This window comes from Cydia splendana, chromosome 8, assembly GCF_910591565.1.
Source record: "Cydia splendana chromosome 8, ilCydSple1.2, whole genome shotgun sequence".
NCBI lineage: Eukaryota > Metazoa > Arthropoda > Insecta > Lepidoptera > Tortricidae > Cydia > Cydia splendana.
The window spans coordinates 17075144-17093877 of record NC_085967.1 but is presented as its reverse complement, the minus strand read 5'-3'; the positions used below and the strand labels follow the sequence as shown (position 1 = coordinate 17093877).

Below are 18734 nucleotides of genomic sequence, written 5' to 3'. Positions count from 1 at the left end.
TTTTACAACCGGCCGCCTGCCTGACGTCAACCCTCCTTGGGACTCCTTAGTTGACTTAGGTGACTGTCATTTTCTTCCTTTAGTCGCCTTTTACGACATCCATGGATAGGCACGGAGTGGGCTATTCTTAGGCCGGCTACCACACGGCACATTGTAATGCAAGAAATATGTGTTTTAATTTAGTTTCTATCCGACAGTACAGAGGAAAGGAATAAAACTACCATTGAAATGTGTGTGTTAAATGCCTGATATATTTTTGCTTATCATTAGAGGAACTTATCATAACTGAGCTATACAGAGCGTGGCATTGGTGCCTCCAAAGCCAAAGGAATTTTTTAGGGCTATTCTCTTTTCTGCATGCCAAGGTTTAGATACCTTGGATACATAATTTAAGTCATCAACAGCATCGTCCAAGTTCAAGGTTGGAGGTAATATTCCATGGTGGCAAGTGAGCACAGTAAAAACGGCTTCCAGATTGCCTGCTGCCCCCAGCAAGTGACCGTGAGCACCCTTAGTTGATGATACAGAGATATTAGTGCTGTGCTTCTGGAATAGAGCTTTGATTGCTGTAGATTCAATTCCATCACCAACAGGAGTGGATGTGGCATGAGCATTGATGTAAGTTATCTGTTCTTTGTCAATGTTGCTGTCTCGCAGAGCTCTACTCATAGATAACACAGCTCCAGTCCCATCCTCTCTAGGGGTTGTTATATGGGAAGCGTCTCCTGATAAGCCATAGCCTAATATTTCTGCATACATTTTAGCATTTCGCTTAACAGCATGTTCATACTCTTCTAAGATTAATACAGCAGCACCTTCACCCATTACAAATCCATCTCTCTTTTTGTCAAATGGTCTTGAGGCTTGCTCTGGCATATCATTGAAGGCAGTACTGAGAGCTCGTAATCTGCAGAAGCCAGCGATAGCTAGAGGACTAATACAGGACTCTGCTCCTCCACACACCATTACATCAGCATCTCCATTCCTAATAAACCGAAAAGCATCTCCTACTGAATGAGCACCCGTTGCACAAGCTGTTGAAACAGCATGGTTCGGGCCTCTGAGCCCATACTTTATACTTATGTGGCCTGCTGCCATATTAGGTAATATTCTTGGTACAAAAAATGGGCTAACTTTATTGTAACCTAATTTTAAAGCATCATTTGTATCGCAAACGTCTTTCAAGTCTATCATTCCCATCCCCAAGGCAACACCGGTATTCTCCTTGTCTTCATCAGACTCTGGTATCCATTTAGCATCTTTTAATGCTTCTGATGTAGCTAAAAGAGCTAAACAAGTAGCCGGGGCCATAGATCTTAAATTGGATTTAGATAGTGCCTTTGTAACATCATTACCTTCTTGCGTCGGTATTAGACCGGCAACTTTACAGGGTAATTTAGAGTATTCCTCCCCTTGTAGAGCTACTACCCCACAGTGACCTTTTAAAAGGTTATTCCATGCTAATTTCGTTCCACAACCTAGTGGACTAACTACGCCGAGACCGGTAACCACGACTCTTCTTCGTGCATTTGAAGTTGCATATTTTCTTAACTGGGGAAAAAGCTTCATTTTCAATATATTTAAATAATTTAGATTTTTGAGCAGCAAACATAACCATATGATTTGACAGGTGATAATGCTGACAGATAAGAAAACATAAACAACAACAAATTATTGACTTGCATAACCAACAAATAACCAATATCGTGTACGTTATTTTGTTGGTACTTCTGTATATTAATACGTTTTTATTAAGAATGAGCTCCCGACTGTGAGTACTTGACTTTATCGCTGCTAAAAAGAGATATCTCTTTCACGCTCTCACTTACGGGTGCGGCGCACCAAGATCGCAGTGCGGTGCGGTAGTCTGTTATGGCTATAAATATTGATCCAGTATCTGTCACTGTCCTCTCGGTCATTGACCTTACCACATCACAAACCGAAAGTTCAAAATGTTTGCAATTTAATTTAAATTCTAATTAATTATTTACCGGTAAAATACGTATCTGTGATAAATTGTGTATAAATAAAAATACATTAGAACAATGTTGGGTAAAAAAACAGTTTTGTTTACGGTAATTGTACTTACGGCAAGTGTTTTCTTTAGACCTCGTTTGGAGGAATTGTTTGAAAGTTGTAAAAGTTTACTTTTACGACATGAGAATAATATTGAAGGTATATTATCGCCTTCACAATTAGCAGAATACAATGGATTAAAAAAAGATAAACTGTATTTGGCTTTAATGGGTGTTGTTTACGATGTGACGGAGGGCAAAAGGCATTACAGCAGCGATGCACCATATCATTACTTTGTGGGTAAGATTATTTGTATTTACTTGAAAACCTGTATAAATAGTTACATTTTGGTCCAGTGTCTATATTATAATATTCAGCTGTACAAGTTTAAACAGTGGTATGACTAATGGCATCCAACTTATGTTACAAAAGGTTGCTAAGGAATCCTTCCCATTCAGTCCAATCATTCAGGTGAATTTGTTTCTTTTCTTGTGTCGCGGCACTTACTAAAATCTGATATGTGCTCAGTTTAAATTCAATTAAAAGACATAATTTGTATGTTGTTCCTAGTTGCTATGATAAATTGTAAGTTTTGGTATATTTTTCTGAATACCGTTTGGATAAAAACTGATAATCTTTTTATTGTTTTAGGAAAGGATGGCTCTCGAGCTTTTATAACAGGAGACTTTCAAGATGAGAGTGAAGACAAGGACAATGTGCTAACTCTGTCCTGTAATGAGTTGTTTAACTTGATCAACTGGAAGAATACCTTAAAAGAAAAATATACATCTGTAGGTTAGCAATCTTATTATATTTTTTCTTAGTAATAATAGTGAAGCCTGTTTCTTGAATGTACCCCTTATATTGTAGATTGTAGCTTAGGCAAATTAATTTTTTTTTTAGATTTAATTATAGAAATATTGCTTGTAAGACACAACTTGTATTATTTATGAAATAATGGCCCCAGCTTGGTTTCTCTGATAGTGATTCGAAGCTAGACTCCACATTATTAGCTTTCCAATATAAATTTAAAACAACACTATAATTTAGGATCTCATCTACAGTTGAGACTATTTCGCCATAACCACTGTAAATAGGTAATTTTATTTTGTAAACTGTGCATGATCTAGATTCTAGATAAATTGGGTCTGCATGATAATGATTTTTTGGATTTCATTCCAAGTGCTCTAGTTTGATTTCTTTGCAGGTTTACTGATTGGCAGATTTTATGATGAACAGGGAAGAAAAACAGAATATTCAAAATTATTTGATGGCAAAATAGATGAGTGCAAAATAGAGAAGGAGATAGCTAAGAAGCAGGAGGGCAAGCTTCCGCCATGCAACATGGAGTGGACCTCCAGTGAAGGCACTCGGGTGTGGTGTACAAGGACTAGGTACTAACATTGTTTGTTAGTTGTTTACAGAATGCAGTTATGAGTAGGATTGAGATGATGTTACTTGTTCCTTCTAATGTTGTATTGTGTGCCAAAATTGAAATCCATAACCTCCAGTTTGGAACAGTTTGCCCAGTTAGACCATGGCCCCTTTTGGCCCTAGAGTAAAATGCCCCTGCTATTAAAATACCACTAAGTATACTGTTTCTTTCTACAGCGGTGGCATTTCAAGAGGTTGGGCTGGTCTGCCACGCCAGCTCTACAGCCCTGGGGGTCAACAGCCTCGCTGCGTCTGTGTAAACCCAGAGGATGACCACTCATCCACACTTTTGAAGACATATGACAACTGCCTAGAAACATCATCTTCATGTTATGTTAAAAATTAACTAAGTAAATGGTGATAATTTTACAGTATTTTAAGGAATCTCAAATAAATTGTTGTATTTATTGAATTGCTGTAATTATTTGGTTCTGATTACTCTAACTTTATGGTTAAAATTGGTAGTGTGCTTGTATGCAATCAGATTTTAATTATGCAAAAAACAAATACTGATTATTTTATAAAGCAGCTGAATTTTACAGTTCGAGTTAAATACTCTAAATTGTAAGCAGTGGCAGTTCTTGACAGTTTTAATTGATAGTGCTTCTCTTCGACTTAGGGCCAGTATAGACAACTGCAACTTGTATGGGACTTCACACCGATGATGCTGCTGGTGTGCAGTCAGCATGCAGTTCCCGTACAAATTGCAGTCAGGTTGCAGTCCGTCTGTATCAACCCTTAGTTACAGCTAAAAATAAACATAACAAACAATAGTCTTCATAACACATTTAATGGCAAATTCTTGAATTACAATGTTGAACTTTCACATTAAGAATAGATTGATGGGATATTGGGATGATACCATAGGTAACATAATTATTAATTAATAGCCACATGACAGAGCAAGCAGCCTTGCAAGGAAATTGCTGCATGAATCATCTTGGTCAGAGGAGATGTGCCTTGCCCGTGGCATTGAGGCTGACCAAGCTGCTTCACACAGTAATTTCCTCTCTAGGCGGCTTGTTCTGTGTGAACCTGCCTAATTACACCTTATCTGTAGTTTTATGAGTAATCATTGATTCTGTTTGTACTTCATCTAACTCCAAGCTATTAATAGTCTCTAAAAATACTTTCATTGGTATCTTCTTCCTGTTTAAAAATGCTCTGTTTCCCAAGAACTTTTTGATTTTAGCTCTGCGCTTCTTTATTTTATCCTTGGTATACTGGTTCCCAAGCTGGAATGTTAGCAGTCTTTTCACCTTTCTTCCTCCAATAAAAGTTTCAGTCTCATTATTTGGTTTTGGATCCTCGTATATTGTTTCTAATGTTTGTGATAATGTTTTCACTTTTTTGTTAAGATAAAGGGCCTCAATTTGTTTGGGGTTTGCATTCTCTGTCATTATGTGGTGTTTGCGTGGCCTCATACTCACGCGTCTGTTAGACGGCTTGCTTAGTTCTGGAGTAAGCGATTTTCTCTTACGCAGCACACGTGCCGCAGATACTTGAGTTTCCCGCGAGCTAGCCTCGTCTACCTCCATAATATCTAACTTTGCCATTTCTGTCGGCAACTCACACGCTTCTCTGTAAACAATATAAGACGTGCAGTTGAAAGAAGCAGTATTTAAAGCTTCATGGAATCAACTTTCAAGTAAAACAAGTTTTGAATCTACTATACCAACCTTGATGGTTCCATTTTGTGAGAAGGGCGTTATTCCATATTTATTATATTACACTAGTACTTAATCTTCATAAATTATAGTTTTCATTCAGATCTAAACAATCGATCGCACCAGTCACAAGCCACAATGATTTTCTATAAATCGAACGCTTACTTTTTGAACGTTTGATTTGACAGACAGATGTGAAAGGAAAACCCAGAAAAAGAAAACCACGGTAACTGAGGTAACAGATAAGAATCACAATGTTTATGAGGCAAGTGCCAACATTACCAAACTTAAGGCCGTAACACACTATCGCACCGCACCGCGACCTTGGTGCGTAGCACCCATTAGAGAGAGCAAGAAAGAAATATCTGTTTCTGTTGAGAAAGAGATATCTCTTCTATAACTTTGAGCACAAGGCGGTAATCACACGAGTGCCACATTCGGACAGTCACCATGTATGTATACTCAAACACACCCACTATGTTAGTAGAAAAAGGCGCGAAATTCATATTTCCTATGGAGAGTCAACTGTTCGAGCCTACTTTTTATATTTGCCGCCTTTTTTGCTGACAAAATGGGAGTGCTATAGTTCGTTTTTTTAGCATTATGCAGGTCACACACGTAACGATAAATCGTAGCGATAAAACTGTGCAGTCCGAACTGCGCAGTTTTATCTACCGTGTGTATGACAAATCGTTGTCGAAAATCGTTAATCGGTGGCAGTTGCAAATTATATCAGTTGTCGATGCGTTTGCACAGTTTTATCGTTACGTGTGGATGGCGATCGGTCATTTCGGCAGTACTTCACGTAGCTTGCTTGTGTGCGCACGTTCGTTCCTAAAGTAAACTAGTGGCTCTGTGAGCTGTAGACCTCGCGAGCAGAGCTTGAAATAACATGGTGCTAAGAGCTTTAAATACACCGTGTTTTTTTTTGATTTCCGTTAATTTCAAGGGTGCATTCCTGAGCTTAAATCAAGTCACTTTCTCAAAGACACCGATGTTCTAATTAAGTCCATTTCGGAGATAATCCATAATTTATTTTTTTACTATAAGGCCTCTACAAGCGTGTACACTTGCCTTAGGGCCGGCTTACATATTGATTAGTGTTTAGAATGAGTTCATACATTTGCTACTAAACTTAAGTACAATCTCGGTCGATTGATGTACGAAATGACATTGATATGTCACAGATTTCAATTGTTTGGTTGAGTTAAATGTAATGCCCGTGATACAACAACGCTATATGCTACATTTAATTACTTTTTAAACAAAAAAAAAAACAAAAAAGAAAACAAAAAAAAAATTTTTTTTTGAAAATTAACTATGCCATTTAGTTCTTATAAACGTACTTAACTATACCCCGAAGTTAACGGAATTCAATAAAAACACGGTGTATAGTAAATTAAAGAAAAACAATACGACTTATGTGTAAAAAAATACAAAAAGTTATAATATCCCAGCATACAATTACTGGGGATCGAACCCAGACCCTCTGTGCAAACAGAAAAAGCGAACGTTTACAAACTGAGCCAAATAGTTCTTAGATGGGTTGACGAAATTTAGCTACTCCTTCTCAAATTAAAATTAGTTAAAATTAAATATCTAAATACCGCCTAAACCAGCGATAATTTTTTTCTGCATTTTTTGCTATTAACTCTGTAAACATGTTTCAAAAAGAAAAAAGTCTTATGATATCGATACGACTATTTGTTTAGGCGCCAGGTATCACGACTCCGCCATTTTTAAAAATTTCCAAAAACCGGATTGACAAAAAAATTTTATTTAGTCATAAAATTCGGTCACAAAATTTCACGAGAATCGGTTAAGAATTGCGACCTGTAGAGGAGAACATCCGGACATACGAAAGCAAAATGCCCGAGTCAAAACGTAGACCTTCGCTTCGCTTCGGTCAATAATGAAAAATATAAAAATGAATCCATATTTCTCTTGGTCACGTCATCACGCGTTAACGGCTGTATCAATTTCGCTAATTCTTTTTGTCTTAAAGTTGGTCAAGCAAAAAAAAAATTAAATTTAAACTTTATTTCAGTAAAATATGCACATTATACCGGGTGTGGCCTGTAACATGAGCAAAAAATTAAACTGTAGGCTGTACTCCTCATACTGACCAACATTTGTTCAGCGACTTTTAAAAATAACTTGTGGTATGATTTTTAATACACTTTAAAGTTTATTCTAAGACGCAATGTATTGCGAATTTTGTTATTTTAAGGCGTGACAAACAACGTCAATGCGTCAATCACAGTGATATGGCGTGGCGATGGCGTCCATTGAAGATAATATTTATTTTGTATGAAAAGTAGGGAGTCTAAATACTTCATAATTTTTAAAAGTTGTTGAACAAAAGTGTCACCGTTTGAGGAGTACAATCTATGTTTTAATTATTTGCTCGTGTTACAGGCCACACCCGGTATAATATTAAGCTTAACTACTAATCTTAACTTTAAAAGATTTTTTGAGTTAAGGAGTCTTATTTTAAATATTTATACATAATTAATATTTTTTTTATAGGTACATAATAGCATAATAGGTCATATAATTCGGTGATTTCGGTAGACTGCCCTCTTATTTTAATCGAACGAGCGAGCGAAGCGAAGCGAAGTTCTTACATTCGACTTTGAACACGCGGCTGGCTAGCGGCACGTCCCGGCATTTCGATGTTTTTAAGCTGAACTGTCAGAAGATAGTTTGATACTCAATAACTTAAGTAAATTTGTTCTAATTTAAATGAAATTGGGTAAACGTGTAGTCGAGGGCATTATATTTTAGTCATTAAATTATGAGCAGGCCCGATCAAGGGGTTATTGAGCTAGAAGAGCTTAGAAGGCCAAAAAGCTGTTTGTGAGAGGTCTTGCTATTCTGGACATTTTTTTGCAAGAAACATGGTCGAGTTTAGTATCAAATGAAAGTGCTCGACTTGCACTTTTATAATATCGTTTTTAAATTTACCATTTTGAAATAATTCGCAAGATAAAAATATAATAGAATAAACATAATATATGTATTTGACATTTGACAGGAAATATTTCGGCTTAGCACAGATACAGTTTATTTTAAATCTCTATGGTGGTGACTTAAATCCAGGGGAGGGACAGCCGTATACGAAGCCCTTTATTCGAAAAAATAGCGCCATCTATATTACTAAATGCTAAACTTGTAAATGGCGCTTCAAAATTGATGCAAAAAAGCAAATCTTGTCAGTAGAAAAAGGCGCGAAACTCAAATTTTCTATGAGACCATATCCCTTCGCGCCTACATTTTTTCTACTGACAAGATCTGCTTGGCCAACTATATTATACATACTACTCTTTGCTTAAATCTATCAGTTAAGGGCTCCACAGACCTTGCAATAAATCCACGCGATCTTTGATCCATTGCTGCCTATAGAGCGACATAAAATAGTAGAAATTAAATAAAATGGAACTAAAAAATGTCCATACTAAATTGTTGCCATGTGTAAACATTTTACGTCAAAAATGTGACAGTTAAGTGGCGCCCTCATTTATTTTCTATTATTTTATGTCGCACTATACGAGTACCTAAGTAGGTGCAACAAAATCAATCGCTATATAATTTTTGGTTAACCGCGAGTTCTCAGTTCGGGGCGAACTACTAGTTAGGTATTTTTTAATAAAATTTCTTGCTTGTCTATTCGTCCGTCCTTCTATAAGTTTTAGTAATTCCTTTGAAAATCTATTCAAGATGCTCGGTAAGATGCAGAGGGGCTACCGCGAAAACCGAAATTCGCAAATTGCGGGGATCTTTCTCTTTTACTCCAATGAAGGCGTAATAAGAGTGACAGAGAAAAATGCCCGCAATTTGCGAACTTCGATTTTCGCGGTTATAGCCCACTCTCTGCCCGTATACATTGCCATACATTGTTTGGTTATTGTCAGGAGAAGTTTCTTATGACAGAAAAAAAAAGAAAGTTGCGCGGAACATTAGAAAATTTAACTACCATATTAACTTTGATGACATGTTTCTTGCGTGAGCTTCTGCGGAGAACTGACGATCGACGAGGCGATTCGTTCGATTCACGTTCGATTTATCGCACAGTCGGACTGCACAGTTTAATCGCTACGATTTATCGTTACGTATGTAGCCGGCATAAGCGATCTGGGCATGTCATTTAATTGAAAAACGCTTTTTAAAAATCAGTAACTATTACCCTATTACAGTAGTTTGTGCCTATTACCAACTATTACTTATGAAAGCAGAAGAATATAAATGATCGTATTACATTCATAATTGTTACATAAGTATTTGCCGTAACTTATTTTTAAAACGTGTTTTTCAATTAAAAGACACATCAAGATTGTTTACCTTATTTCTAATGCTAAAAATAAGTTTTTGGCAAAAATTTCATTTTTGGTACAAGCTTTTATCACTGACTACTTTTCTTACGACAGACAACTAATACTCATCGAGACAATTCTAAAAACCCCTAACACAATTAGGTTGCGTTGTTTCATCACGGAGTTCCTAATGTTCCTATGGCCCCCTCCTGTCTCCATCATCAGATCAGTTCGACAGTACCATATTATTGTATTGTCATCAGAACTACATACAGCTGCCAATTTTCATGACGCTACGATCCTTGGAAGATGGTTAAATTAGTTACCTTAGATTCCATTACATATAGTTACATACAGGTCGACCTAATAAAAGCTTGTTAAAAACGAACTATAGAGTCAGCCATTTGTTCAAAGAGTAGTAAAATATATATATTCGTTGGTCTCCATCAGGCTTACCATCAAGTATGTCGGAGCTTATTTGCTACTCACCACAAACCATACCAAATTCATGGTGGAGAATAAAAAAAAACCTGAGATTGTACAAACAATAACATTATATTTATTTTTTAATTGATTGGAGAAACAAAATGAAAACAAGAAGCTAAACGTTAAAATTAAAATATAACTAATCTTAAAAGTAAAAAATGCTCCCCAGGTTGGTAGCGTTACCTTTTTGGATGGCCAGGCTTATCCTCTGGCCGAGGTAGCTGCCAGCCCTCCGGTCACCTGATGTGTAAATTTCTCCTTTACCTACCTATACTTACAAGTCTTTTACAGATCGTTTTTTACTAGGAACTTCTCATTAAAATTCAATGTGCTTTATAATTGTTGTATTGATGGTGCTGTACGGCTCCGTACATTGCGCGCTTAATCTGTTCGTCAATTGATTACGTCTTCTGATAATCAATGAATCTGTGGGTAGCTTCGCGCTCTTATCGCAGAAAACCGGGAGTGGGAGGTCGATAAGAGGATACGTCAGCGCTAGCGCCATCTAGTAACGGTGGCCAAAATCCAGTTCGGTAAGCGAAACGAGCGGAGTAACTACCCACATTTTAGATGATTTACATGGGATACCTAATTATTATGTCACAGTATGTAAGGGTTGGTTACCAAATAAAACATAGGTGGTTTTATAACGATTTATTGTACAAAACAATAATACATTAAAATGTACAGGTATGTTTAAATTTTTGGACTTGATTACGTCCATCAAACACTGGACAAATGTATATCCTTCCCAGACACCATATTGCTCGTCGATGCTTCAGCACTAATAGACGAACATAGACTTAGCTCTAGATAAGCAGACTAGGTTAAAAGATAATAAAAATATAACAATAAATTAATAATGAGAATGCTGTCAACTTAAGTACACATTGTCTATCGCACTGTTGTTGTCGACGGGCACCATGTAGTCTTTTAATAATAGAACGACGTAATTTAACAAATTGAATAAACCTCCTAAGCATACTGTATAGTATATACACATTATGAACAACATAAGTCCTCTCTGATGAAGTAGATCGTAGCGGGCGTGAAGTAGCGCCCGCGCCGCCGTCCGCGCCCGCCGCTGCCGCCCGTCCTGTGTCCTGTCCCTACTCAGCAGACCTAGTCGCCGGCCAGAGTGACAACGCTACGCGACTTTCACTTATACACATCTAAAAACCAATCGGTTATTACAACGGGAGACGAGAGCGGTAGAAGTGGCAGAGAGAAGCGGGTGAGGAACTACGAATCGGTGGCGTTTACCACTTGTCAATGACTTGCTCGTTCGCTGCAAAACAATGTTAGCGTTAGTGTGCGCTCGGACGGGTGCGGCGGCCAACTCACTCGACTTAATATTTTATGCAGAGATCACAACCGTGTCGAATTTAACTTAAATGTGTAGTTTCACTGCGGGATCACATCAAACAATGAGTGTTCATGGATTTGTGCGTGCAGGCGCTGCGGCGGCGTGTGGCGCTTACTGCACCTTCACGTGTGGCTGGGCTGGGGGCAGACAACACGACGTTAGTGCATGCGGGGTGCATACGACACGGGACAACGAAGGGCGCGCGGCCGTCCTACCGGCACAGGGCCGGGCAGCCGCGCGCTGTAAAAGTTTTGCAACTACCCTCATTTGGCCTCAGGAACCATGTCTACTATTGTGTATTCATATAAATTACATCACATCTCACATATTCCTTGAGCCATGGGTAGAATAATTAAATTTTGATTAATTTTAATAAAATATCTAATTTGCTTCAGTATACTTGTCATAATTTGGAATAAAGAACAATGAAGAAAAGGGAAGTTAAAACAAAGCTCGTTATAGCTGTAATTATAAAATGGTCTCTCTATTGTTCACGATTTTCTTCATTATTCATAGTTTAAATAATTCAATCAATAAAATATCTTAATTGATTTGCCAAATAACAAAATAAAGTCCAATTGAAATTTTGAAAAAAATGTAGCCAATAAGCAATTTCCACAAGCTTTGCAAAACTTTTAGTACAATCAGGGTTAGACGGATAACACAACACAGGTTATTTTGTAGTGATGTTATGAGTGTTTGTGGGTCGACACGCGGGCGTTTTGAACTCCTAATTTCTTTGGACATATTTTTAAAGTGTTTTTACATTTTGACGATATTCCTGGATTTTTCGGTAATAGTCAGCAACCTCCATTAGACAATCAAAAATATCATCAAAATGCCGAATTACTTCGTTGAAAATGTGTTCAAGCAAATTAGGGAGCCTAAAACGCCCTGATGTTTACTCTGGTTTTCTTTACTATTCACATGGGTCTTTGGAACACTCAAGGTCAAAATATAGATACAGGGGCTGTAAAACAGGGTCTGACACAGCAGTTTCTATTCCTCACCATTTGAGTTTTTAATTACACACAGGTACAAATATCGCTACTGGGATAGTGTAGTCATGTAGTGCATGGGGTGTCACAACACAGGGAAAATAATTCAAAGTTTAATTCTCGACAATTTTTAATCAATGTAAAATATGTATAAACGACTGTACATTTTAAATAAGTAATTAATTTGTGTAACTGTAAAGTTGGAGGAGGTTGGGGCACACGGGACATGCCTTCAGTCATTGTGCAGTGTACAGACAGAATGTTCATTAAATTCAATATTGGTTGTCGGTCTCTTACCTCATAAATAGTGTTGAAATATTTCAATAACAGTAATAAATAACGTAGTTAACTTCACACCAAACTGCACTCGTTTAATTCGTATAGATACCATGCAATGTACATGCGGGATTAAATACACTAGTATATAATGTATACTTATGTACGTACGGACCTTGTACCATAACAAATTTTGATTTTCTGGGATAAACTTAAAATAGTATTATGTCTCGCTAAAAATCGAATTAGTTATTAGAAAACTTAAATTAATTCATTGTATAAACGTAAAGTATAAAGTACCAAATAGAACCTTAGCATCAAACGTTCGTACATACATCAACTATATTGCTTTTAGACTCATCCAATATTAATTTGTAATAACTATCATATTTATGAAACTTGAAATTCGAATATATTAACATTGAAGAAATCTAAGTATTCACAAAGTGGTATTAAGTTAAATATGCTCACGTGTCATTTTGTATTTCAAAAAAGAAAAAAGTTATCACAAATTATCATTTGAAATAAATGTCAGTGGTTGGTTAAACATACAGATCAAAACATTCATGTTAACATAATGGTTACAAAATCAGTGGCAAAATGCGTTCTGGAATACAATCTGAAGTAAGAATAAAGAAATGCATTAATAAATGTTAACAAGCGAGCAAAAAGGTGACAGGACAGAGAGAGTTCCTTGCACGAATATACTTCCCCTGAGCACGTAGTGTTACCACGACCCTAACCCTACACTTACAATAATTTACACTAGGCTAACAATGCACATTACTATATTATAGTAAAGTTGAATATAATTATGTCAGCAGTCCACAGGGACAAGGTACTGAGCCGCGTGCGAGCTGAGATATTTTCGAAAAGGAGCTTCCTTACACAGCACAAAGATCATAATCATACATTAAAATGCTAAAATACTAACTCATATTTTTAAATCAGTAAACCAATAGGTATTTGGTGTTGTTATTACAATGAAGGTGTTCACAGCCACTTCACGCGGGGAGGAAAGTAAAATGGTTCCTCGTGTATATGAGCTCCAAACTAGTTATTGTCTCGCACATAACGCTAACGCTTCGCTCGGGCGCCCGCCGGCAGGCTGCACGTGTACACACTGCACGTGCACGTGTATACTACACGAGTACCGACACTACAATGTCCGCCTCGTCCGTCTCCGACACCGTGCACTGGTCACTCCACTCGGTGCTGGGATTAGCATTCAAACTGTTAGGTACTGTGGTGAGCCGAGCTCAGTGTCCGAGGTTTCCACAGTAGGAATCCGCGCGCTACCCACTTTTATAATACAAAACTGTTCAAAATTTATACAAATAACTAAGTACTAAGTGAGGCCAGTCTAAAACCACAAATCAACTCGTGGCTGTAAAGTTTTAAGATAAAAAAACAGTTCGATATATGCGACCCAGCATAAGCTGGTCACAGATTGATCGACTGGTGTCAGCCGGGGCCCAAAAGGGGCGAATAGAATAAAAAATGCGCGGTATTAGTGGGTGGCGCGTGTTTTCAGTCGGTCGGGAGGTTACGTGTGCACGGGGGGCACGGGGGCACGGATCACGGGGGGCACACGCGGCCTATAGAGGGCCGTAGATTATCAGGCCGAAGAACACGGCCCACATGAGCACAATCCACTGCATGCCGTCGAGCCAGTTGTGCTCACCGTCGGAGATCTTGCGCGCGACGAACTTGAGCACCTCGTCCAGCAGCACCACGGGTATCGAGAACTTCATCACCGTCAGCCACTCGTCGATGGACAGCGGCGTAACCTGGAACACGGCCTGCGATACGCGGCCACCGCAAACGGTTAGCGTAACTTACATGCACATTCCGAAAACAGTTCATCCTTGCTGATACCGATTGTAAAGGTGGCAATACGTAGGGGTCTGTGCGTGATTTAAATAGGGAAGGAGTAAAACGTAGTACATATATGTTAGAATATGAATGGGTGAAACGATTCATCTCTATACACGTGAAATAAATCTGGCTCTGGTCACTCAAATACGAGTATGAAATATTTTTGGAGTTAAATGGCCTTACATGTATATTATGCAGTTGCACATGATCGTATTATTCTTTGATTATTCTTCTAATACGGGGTCATCCATTAATTACGTCACACGAATTTCTAGGTTTTTTGACCCCTCCCCCCCCCCCCCCCTTGTCACATTTGGTCACATTTGGCAAACCCCTCCCCCCTAGTGTGACGTCACATTTTTTCTACGAAATCGCCAAATCGAATTAAGTAAGTACGTAAGTATTATTAATATTTTATCAAAATATTTTTGACGATATAAATATTAGTAATTTTATAGCCCAAAACTGCTTAGGAAAGAAAATTAAAAGAATAAAAACGATTATCGTTTTAAAAACTTGTTATTTAAATGTACAGCGAATAAAATAATTAAAAAAAAAATTCGGTTACTGATGAAGTTAAAGTGACGTCACAAAGTTTGTGTCTCCCCCCTCCCCCATGTCACAATATGTCACATTTTCTTGACCCCCTCCCTCCCCCTAAACGTGTGACGTAATTAATGGATGACCCCTACAGTAAAGATATGAATCTGTGTAAACTTTCACTAAATCTGTGGAAGTAGGTGTTTTCTTTATGCGTTCATTTATCTTAAGTCTTAACCCTTTTCCAGGCATAGTACGATTTATCGAGCACATACGCACCAATAGAATTTCAACTTTAGCATTCCGATTTAAGGTTCAAATTATATTGCACTTTCGGGAAACGTGACTTGTCTTCAAATGAATCACCAAAGCTTAGCTTACCTAGGATATGATAAATATACATATTTGGATTTTTTGGGAAAATTTGGTATATTGGTACTCTAAATGATAACCTGACCATTTGTCCAATTTGTATGTTATAATTATATAGTTGTTAGTAGGTAAGTTGTAGACGCGACTCACCGAGAGGACCTCGACGTAGAGAATGACGAAGTGGAGCGTGAAGGAGAGAGCCATGGAGCCGACCAGCCACAGGTTGGACCAGGGCGGCATGGTGACCAGCGACTGGTTCTCCGACAGCGAGTTCATGGCGTTCAGCATCTCGATGGTCACCAGCACGGACAGCGCCATGGTCATAGGGTGAGGGTCAGTGAAGATCTTGCAGTCGATGCCCTGGGAATTAACGTGCAAACGTTAGTGGTGTAGACTTTTTAAAGATTTAGTTTTTTTATACAATACGAAAATTAAGTACTCTTGATATAATATTGACAAATATCATAACTAATGGCACTCCAACATATTGTTGTGAAGGCCAGCTGCACTGCTGTAAATATGGGATAGAAGAAAAGGTTATAATTTTAGAAGTAATAAAGTAAAATCATCTATTCATCTAAAGATGATAAGACTAAGATCTACTTCAAATTTAGAATTTTTAGTGTAACAAAATGTCCCTTAATGATTAAAAGATGTTTGTTGACACATTTCACTAAAAATAACTTTCTTTCTCTTTCAGCTATCAAATTGTAATCTGCTGTGTAAGATAACACAGTGTTTTATGTGTTATCAAAATTAATTTTAATATAATATATTAAAAATGTATTTTATTTTGAACAATATTTGTTTGAACAAAACATGATAGTTACGTTAACCTACTCTAAGGTATAGTAACAATTCTCTTCGAGTTTTTTAACACTTTGGGCGCCACGCCTGTCGAGTGCGGCTCGTCATCAAATTCTTGTCGGAATTTAAGAATATATTGGGCTGTAGCCGAGCGCGCCATTTGACATCTATAGCGGTGAAAGGGTTGAATGTAAAGGTTACCTTCCAGTCGTCACCGCCGCCGAGGCACTGCAGGTGGTGGGTGAGCTGCCAGTAGGTCATCTGCGGGCCGTACGGCGAGTACATGAACCACCACGACGCGGCGCCCACGGTCGCGGCACCGACGTAGCCACCGATAGCCATGTACCTGGAGGTGCAAACTTTGGTTAAAATTCACATGTTTGTGAGGACTGTTGTAAACGAAACGTATTATTACTACGATGTATTCATACTTGAGATTGATATGGCATTTTATGGTTGCGTCTGGATAGAATAGATTACTCAAAATCAAAAAAAAATTAACAGCCTTGTGTTGTGTGTTTAAGACTCCCAGTTATGAGCACACGAAAAAGTAGGACATGATAATTTAAATACGATTTATACTTTTGTTTGTTTCATTGGAGTCTGGGACTGGGATACTTTTTCCATAATCGTTGTGAAGGCAAAGGGTGTGATAAACTTTAGAAGATGCAGATACATATGTTACAGATATAGTGTGCGCAGTAAAAAAAAAGTTAAAACACGAGTGTTACAATAATGGTTAGCAATAGATAATCGTAATCGATGATACAGTTGCGTCACCCTGATGTATACACATGTATCAACTAATATCAAACAACCGCTTCTAACGCATCATTTGCACTCATTAATAATGAGAAAGTTCGCCCCTTATAATTCTTTTCAGCTCTGTGACATAATCTCAACCTGGTGTATCACATGCACAAACAAGACATCCTCCAGACTGAGCATAGTAGCGCTACCCCCTCTGCCACAAATATACGGTAGTTTTACTCCATTTTCGAGTCAAAGTGTCTTTGTGTGACGTCTGTGTCTTTGAACGGACCAATCACGGCACGGGACTCGCTCACCTCGTGTGTTCACATGTGTGTATTTTCCACGTTACCTGAAGAACAGCCAGCCTGAGATGAGACCCTCATCAGCCTTGCGGGGGGGCTTGTCCATGATGTCGAGGTCAGGGGGGTTGAAGCCGAGGGCCGTGGCGGGCAGACCGTCAGTGACCAGGTTGACCCACAGCAGCTGCACGGGGATCAGAGCCTCGGGCAGACCCAGCGCGGCGGTCAGGAAGATGGACACCACTTCACCAATGTTGGATGAGATCAGGTAGCGGATGAACTGTTTCATGTTGTTGTAGATGGCACGGCCTATGGACAGGATGAATCGTTTTTGTAGTACAAAATTGAGTTTTTAAATTAAAAATCCGCTTAAGACCGCTGCGAGGAAACGGGGCGCCCGGCACCGAAAGTGTTAACGAAAATTGGCACAATTGGATAATATTTTGCACAATTACAAACTTCCGTGAATAGCGAATGTTCATGAATTGTAGGGGAAAGCATTGCAACCCCTGTTTATTTGCGAGAAGTGACAATTTCAAGTTAAAAAGAGGGTTTATGATCTTATTAAATAGTAGGTAGCGTGAAAATGGAACATTCAGGCGTGCAGGATTGCATTCTACTTCTGCTGATTCATAATAATTAATAAAAAAAGGCTGATTTCATCTAAAAGATAAAAATAATAAGGGAGTTTAACAATTAGTCTAACTTCGCCAATACACATCTATGTTTTTTGGAAATTCAACAATAATTTATGAAATCGTTTAAGTAATTATGGACCCATACACGTTGCACATTTGCTGTGAACATACCTTCCTCAACAGCGGCGACGATGGATGAGAAGTTGTCGTCAGCGAGCACCATCTCGGCGGCAGACTTGGCGACGGCGGTGCCGGAGCCCATGGCGATACCGATCTCGGCCTTCTTCAGGGCGGGGGCGTCGTTCACACCATCACCAGTCTGTGGAGAGGTTACAATAAGTTTAGTCGAGTTGGGAGTTTTTCTACTAAGGTTAATGTAGACCAAATCGTCTACAAACTCTTTTGTCGCTTCTATCTGTTGCGTTTGTACACATACTCTACTTAGCGCCACTTGCTCAATCCCAGTAACCCGGGCTTAACCGGTTAAACCGTTATCCCAGTGTTAAATTGTACTGGTAACCATGGTAAGTCCAGGTTTAACTGGTTAACCCCGGGTTAGTGAATGGTGTAAGGGCCCTTACAGAAGGTCGGTAGAGCAGAAGTGGCGAAGGTCTTTCTTTCTGTTCCGACTGCCTGAGCAACGTACAAATACAAGAGTTCTTGCCCTAGCTAGGACGGTCTTCCCAACAAAAACAAAAAAATGCCGAGCTCGAGTTTAGACTAAACAGCAGCGTTTATCACAATAAGTTTAATTGAAAACTACTGTTGGTATTCTTTTATTAAGTTAATTCTATCAAGAGCGGTTTTGCGTTCCTCTAAATTTGTCCATGAGTGTATAAATAGGGCAGAGTAATCTAATATATAGTTATCATAATTTTTGTCTTGTGTATG

The 18734-nt window shown here is 38.4% G+C and overlaps 4 protein-coding genes across 9 annotated transcripts in view; 1 reads left to right on the top strand and 3 right to left on the bottom strand.

Annotated features, from left to right (window-relative positions):
- Nucleotides 1–229: 229 nt before the first annotated feature.
- LOC134792930 (3-oxoacyl-[acyl-carrier-protein] synthase, mitochondrial) lies at nucleotides 230–1624 on the bottom strand. Its single transcript, XM_063764396.1, has one exon. The coding sequence runs from the start codon at nucleotides 1567–1569 to the stop codon at nucleotides 280–282; it is 1290 nt and encodes a 429-aa protein (XP_063620466.1). The 5' UTR covers nucleotides 1570–1624; the 3' UTR covers nucleotides 230–279.
- A 286-nt stretch (nucleotides 1625–1910) lies between these two features.
- Nucleotides 1911–3862, top strand: LOC134793264 (neuferricin homolog). 2 transcript variants are annotated; one of them, XM_063764827.1, is made up of 4 exons: nucleotides 1911–2316; nucleotides 2668–2807; nucleotides 3208–3410; nucleotides 3628–3862. In XM_063764827.1, the coding sequence occupies exons 1-4, from the start codon at nucleotides 2046–2048 to the stop codon at nucleotides 3794–3796; spliced, it is 783 nt and encodes a 260-aa protein (XP_063620897.1). In that variant the 5' UTR covers nucleotides 1911–2045; the 3' UTR covers nucleotides 3797–3862. The 2 variants fall into 2 exon arrangements, with proteins under 2 accessions (XP_063620897.1, XP_063620899.1); XM_063764829.1 differs by having other exon boundaries at nucleotides 2668–2811; nucleotides 3224–3410.
- Nucleotides 3863–4221: 359 nt separating this feature from the next.
- Nucleotides 4222–5304, bottom strand: LOC134793263 (uncharacterized). The gene is made up of 2 exons (XM_063764826.1): nucleotides 5130–5304; nucleotides 4222–5031 (listed from the first exon to the last, which is right to left on the bottom strand). Exons 1-2 carry the CDS (start codon nucleotides 5141–5143, stop codon nucleotides 4494–4496), a joined length of 552 nt encoding a protein of 183 aa, XP_063620896.1. The 5' UTR covers nucleotides 5144–5304; the 3' UTR covers nucleotides 4222–4493.
- Nucleotides 5305–10555: 5251 nt separating this feature from the next.
- LOC134792929 (calcium-transporting ATPase sarcoplasmic/endoplasmic reticulum type) overlaps nucleotides 10556–18734 on the bottom strand; it is a 32936-nt gene continuing 24757 nt past the window's right edge. For 3 of the 5 annotated variants that reach the window (XM_063764391.1, XM_063764392.1, XM_063764393.1), the window contains exons 7-11: nucleotides 18015–18162; nucleotides 17256–17514; nucleotides 16355–16499; nucleotides 15497–15706; nucleotides 12393–14358 (exon numbers count right to left, since the gene is read on the bottom strand). In XM_063764391.1, coding sequence (XP_063620461.1) covers nucleotides 14155–14358; nucleotides 15497–15706; nucleotides 16355–16499; nucleotides 17256–17514; nucleotides 18015–18162 — 966 coding nt within the window. In that variant the 3' untranslated portion in view covers nucleotides 12393–14154. Of the gene's footprint in view, nucleotides 11205–11306; nucleotides 11420–12392; nucleotides 14359–15496; nucleotides 15707–16354; nucleotides 16500–17255; nucleotides 17515–18014; nucleotides 18163–18734 lie in introns of those variants that run through there. The other 2 variants (XM_063764394.1, XM_063764395.1) reach the window with 2 other exon arrangements.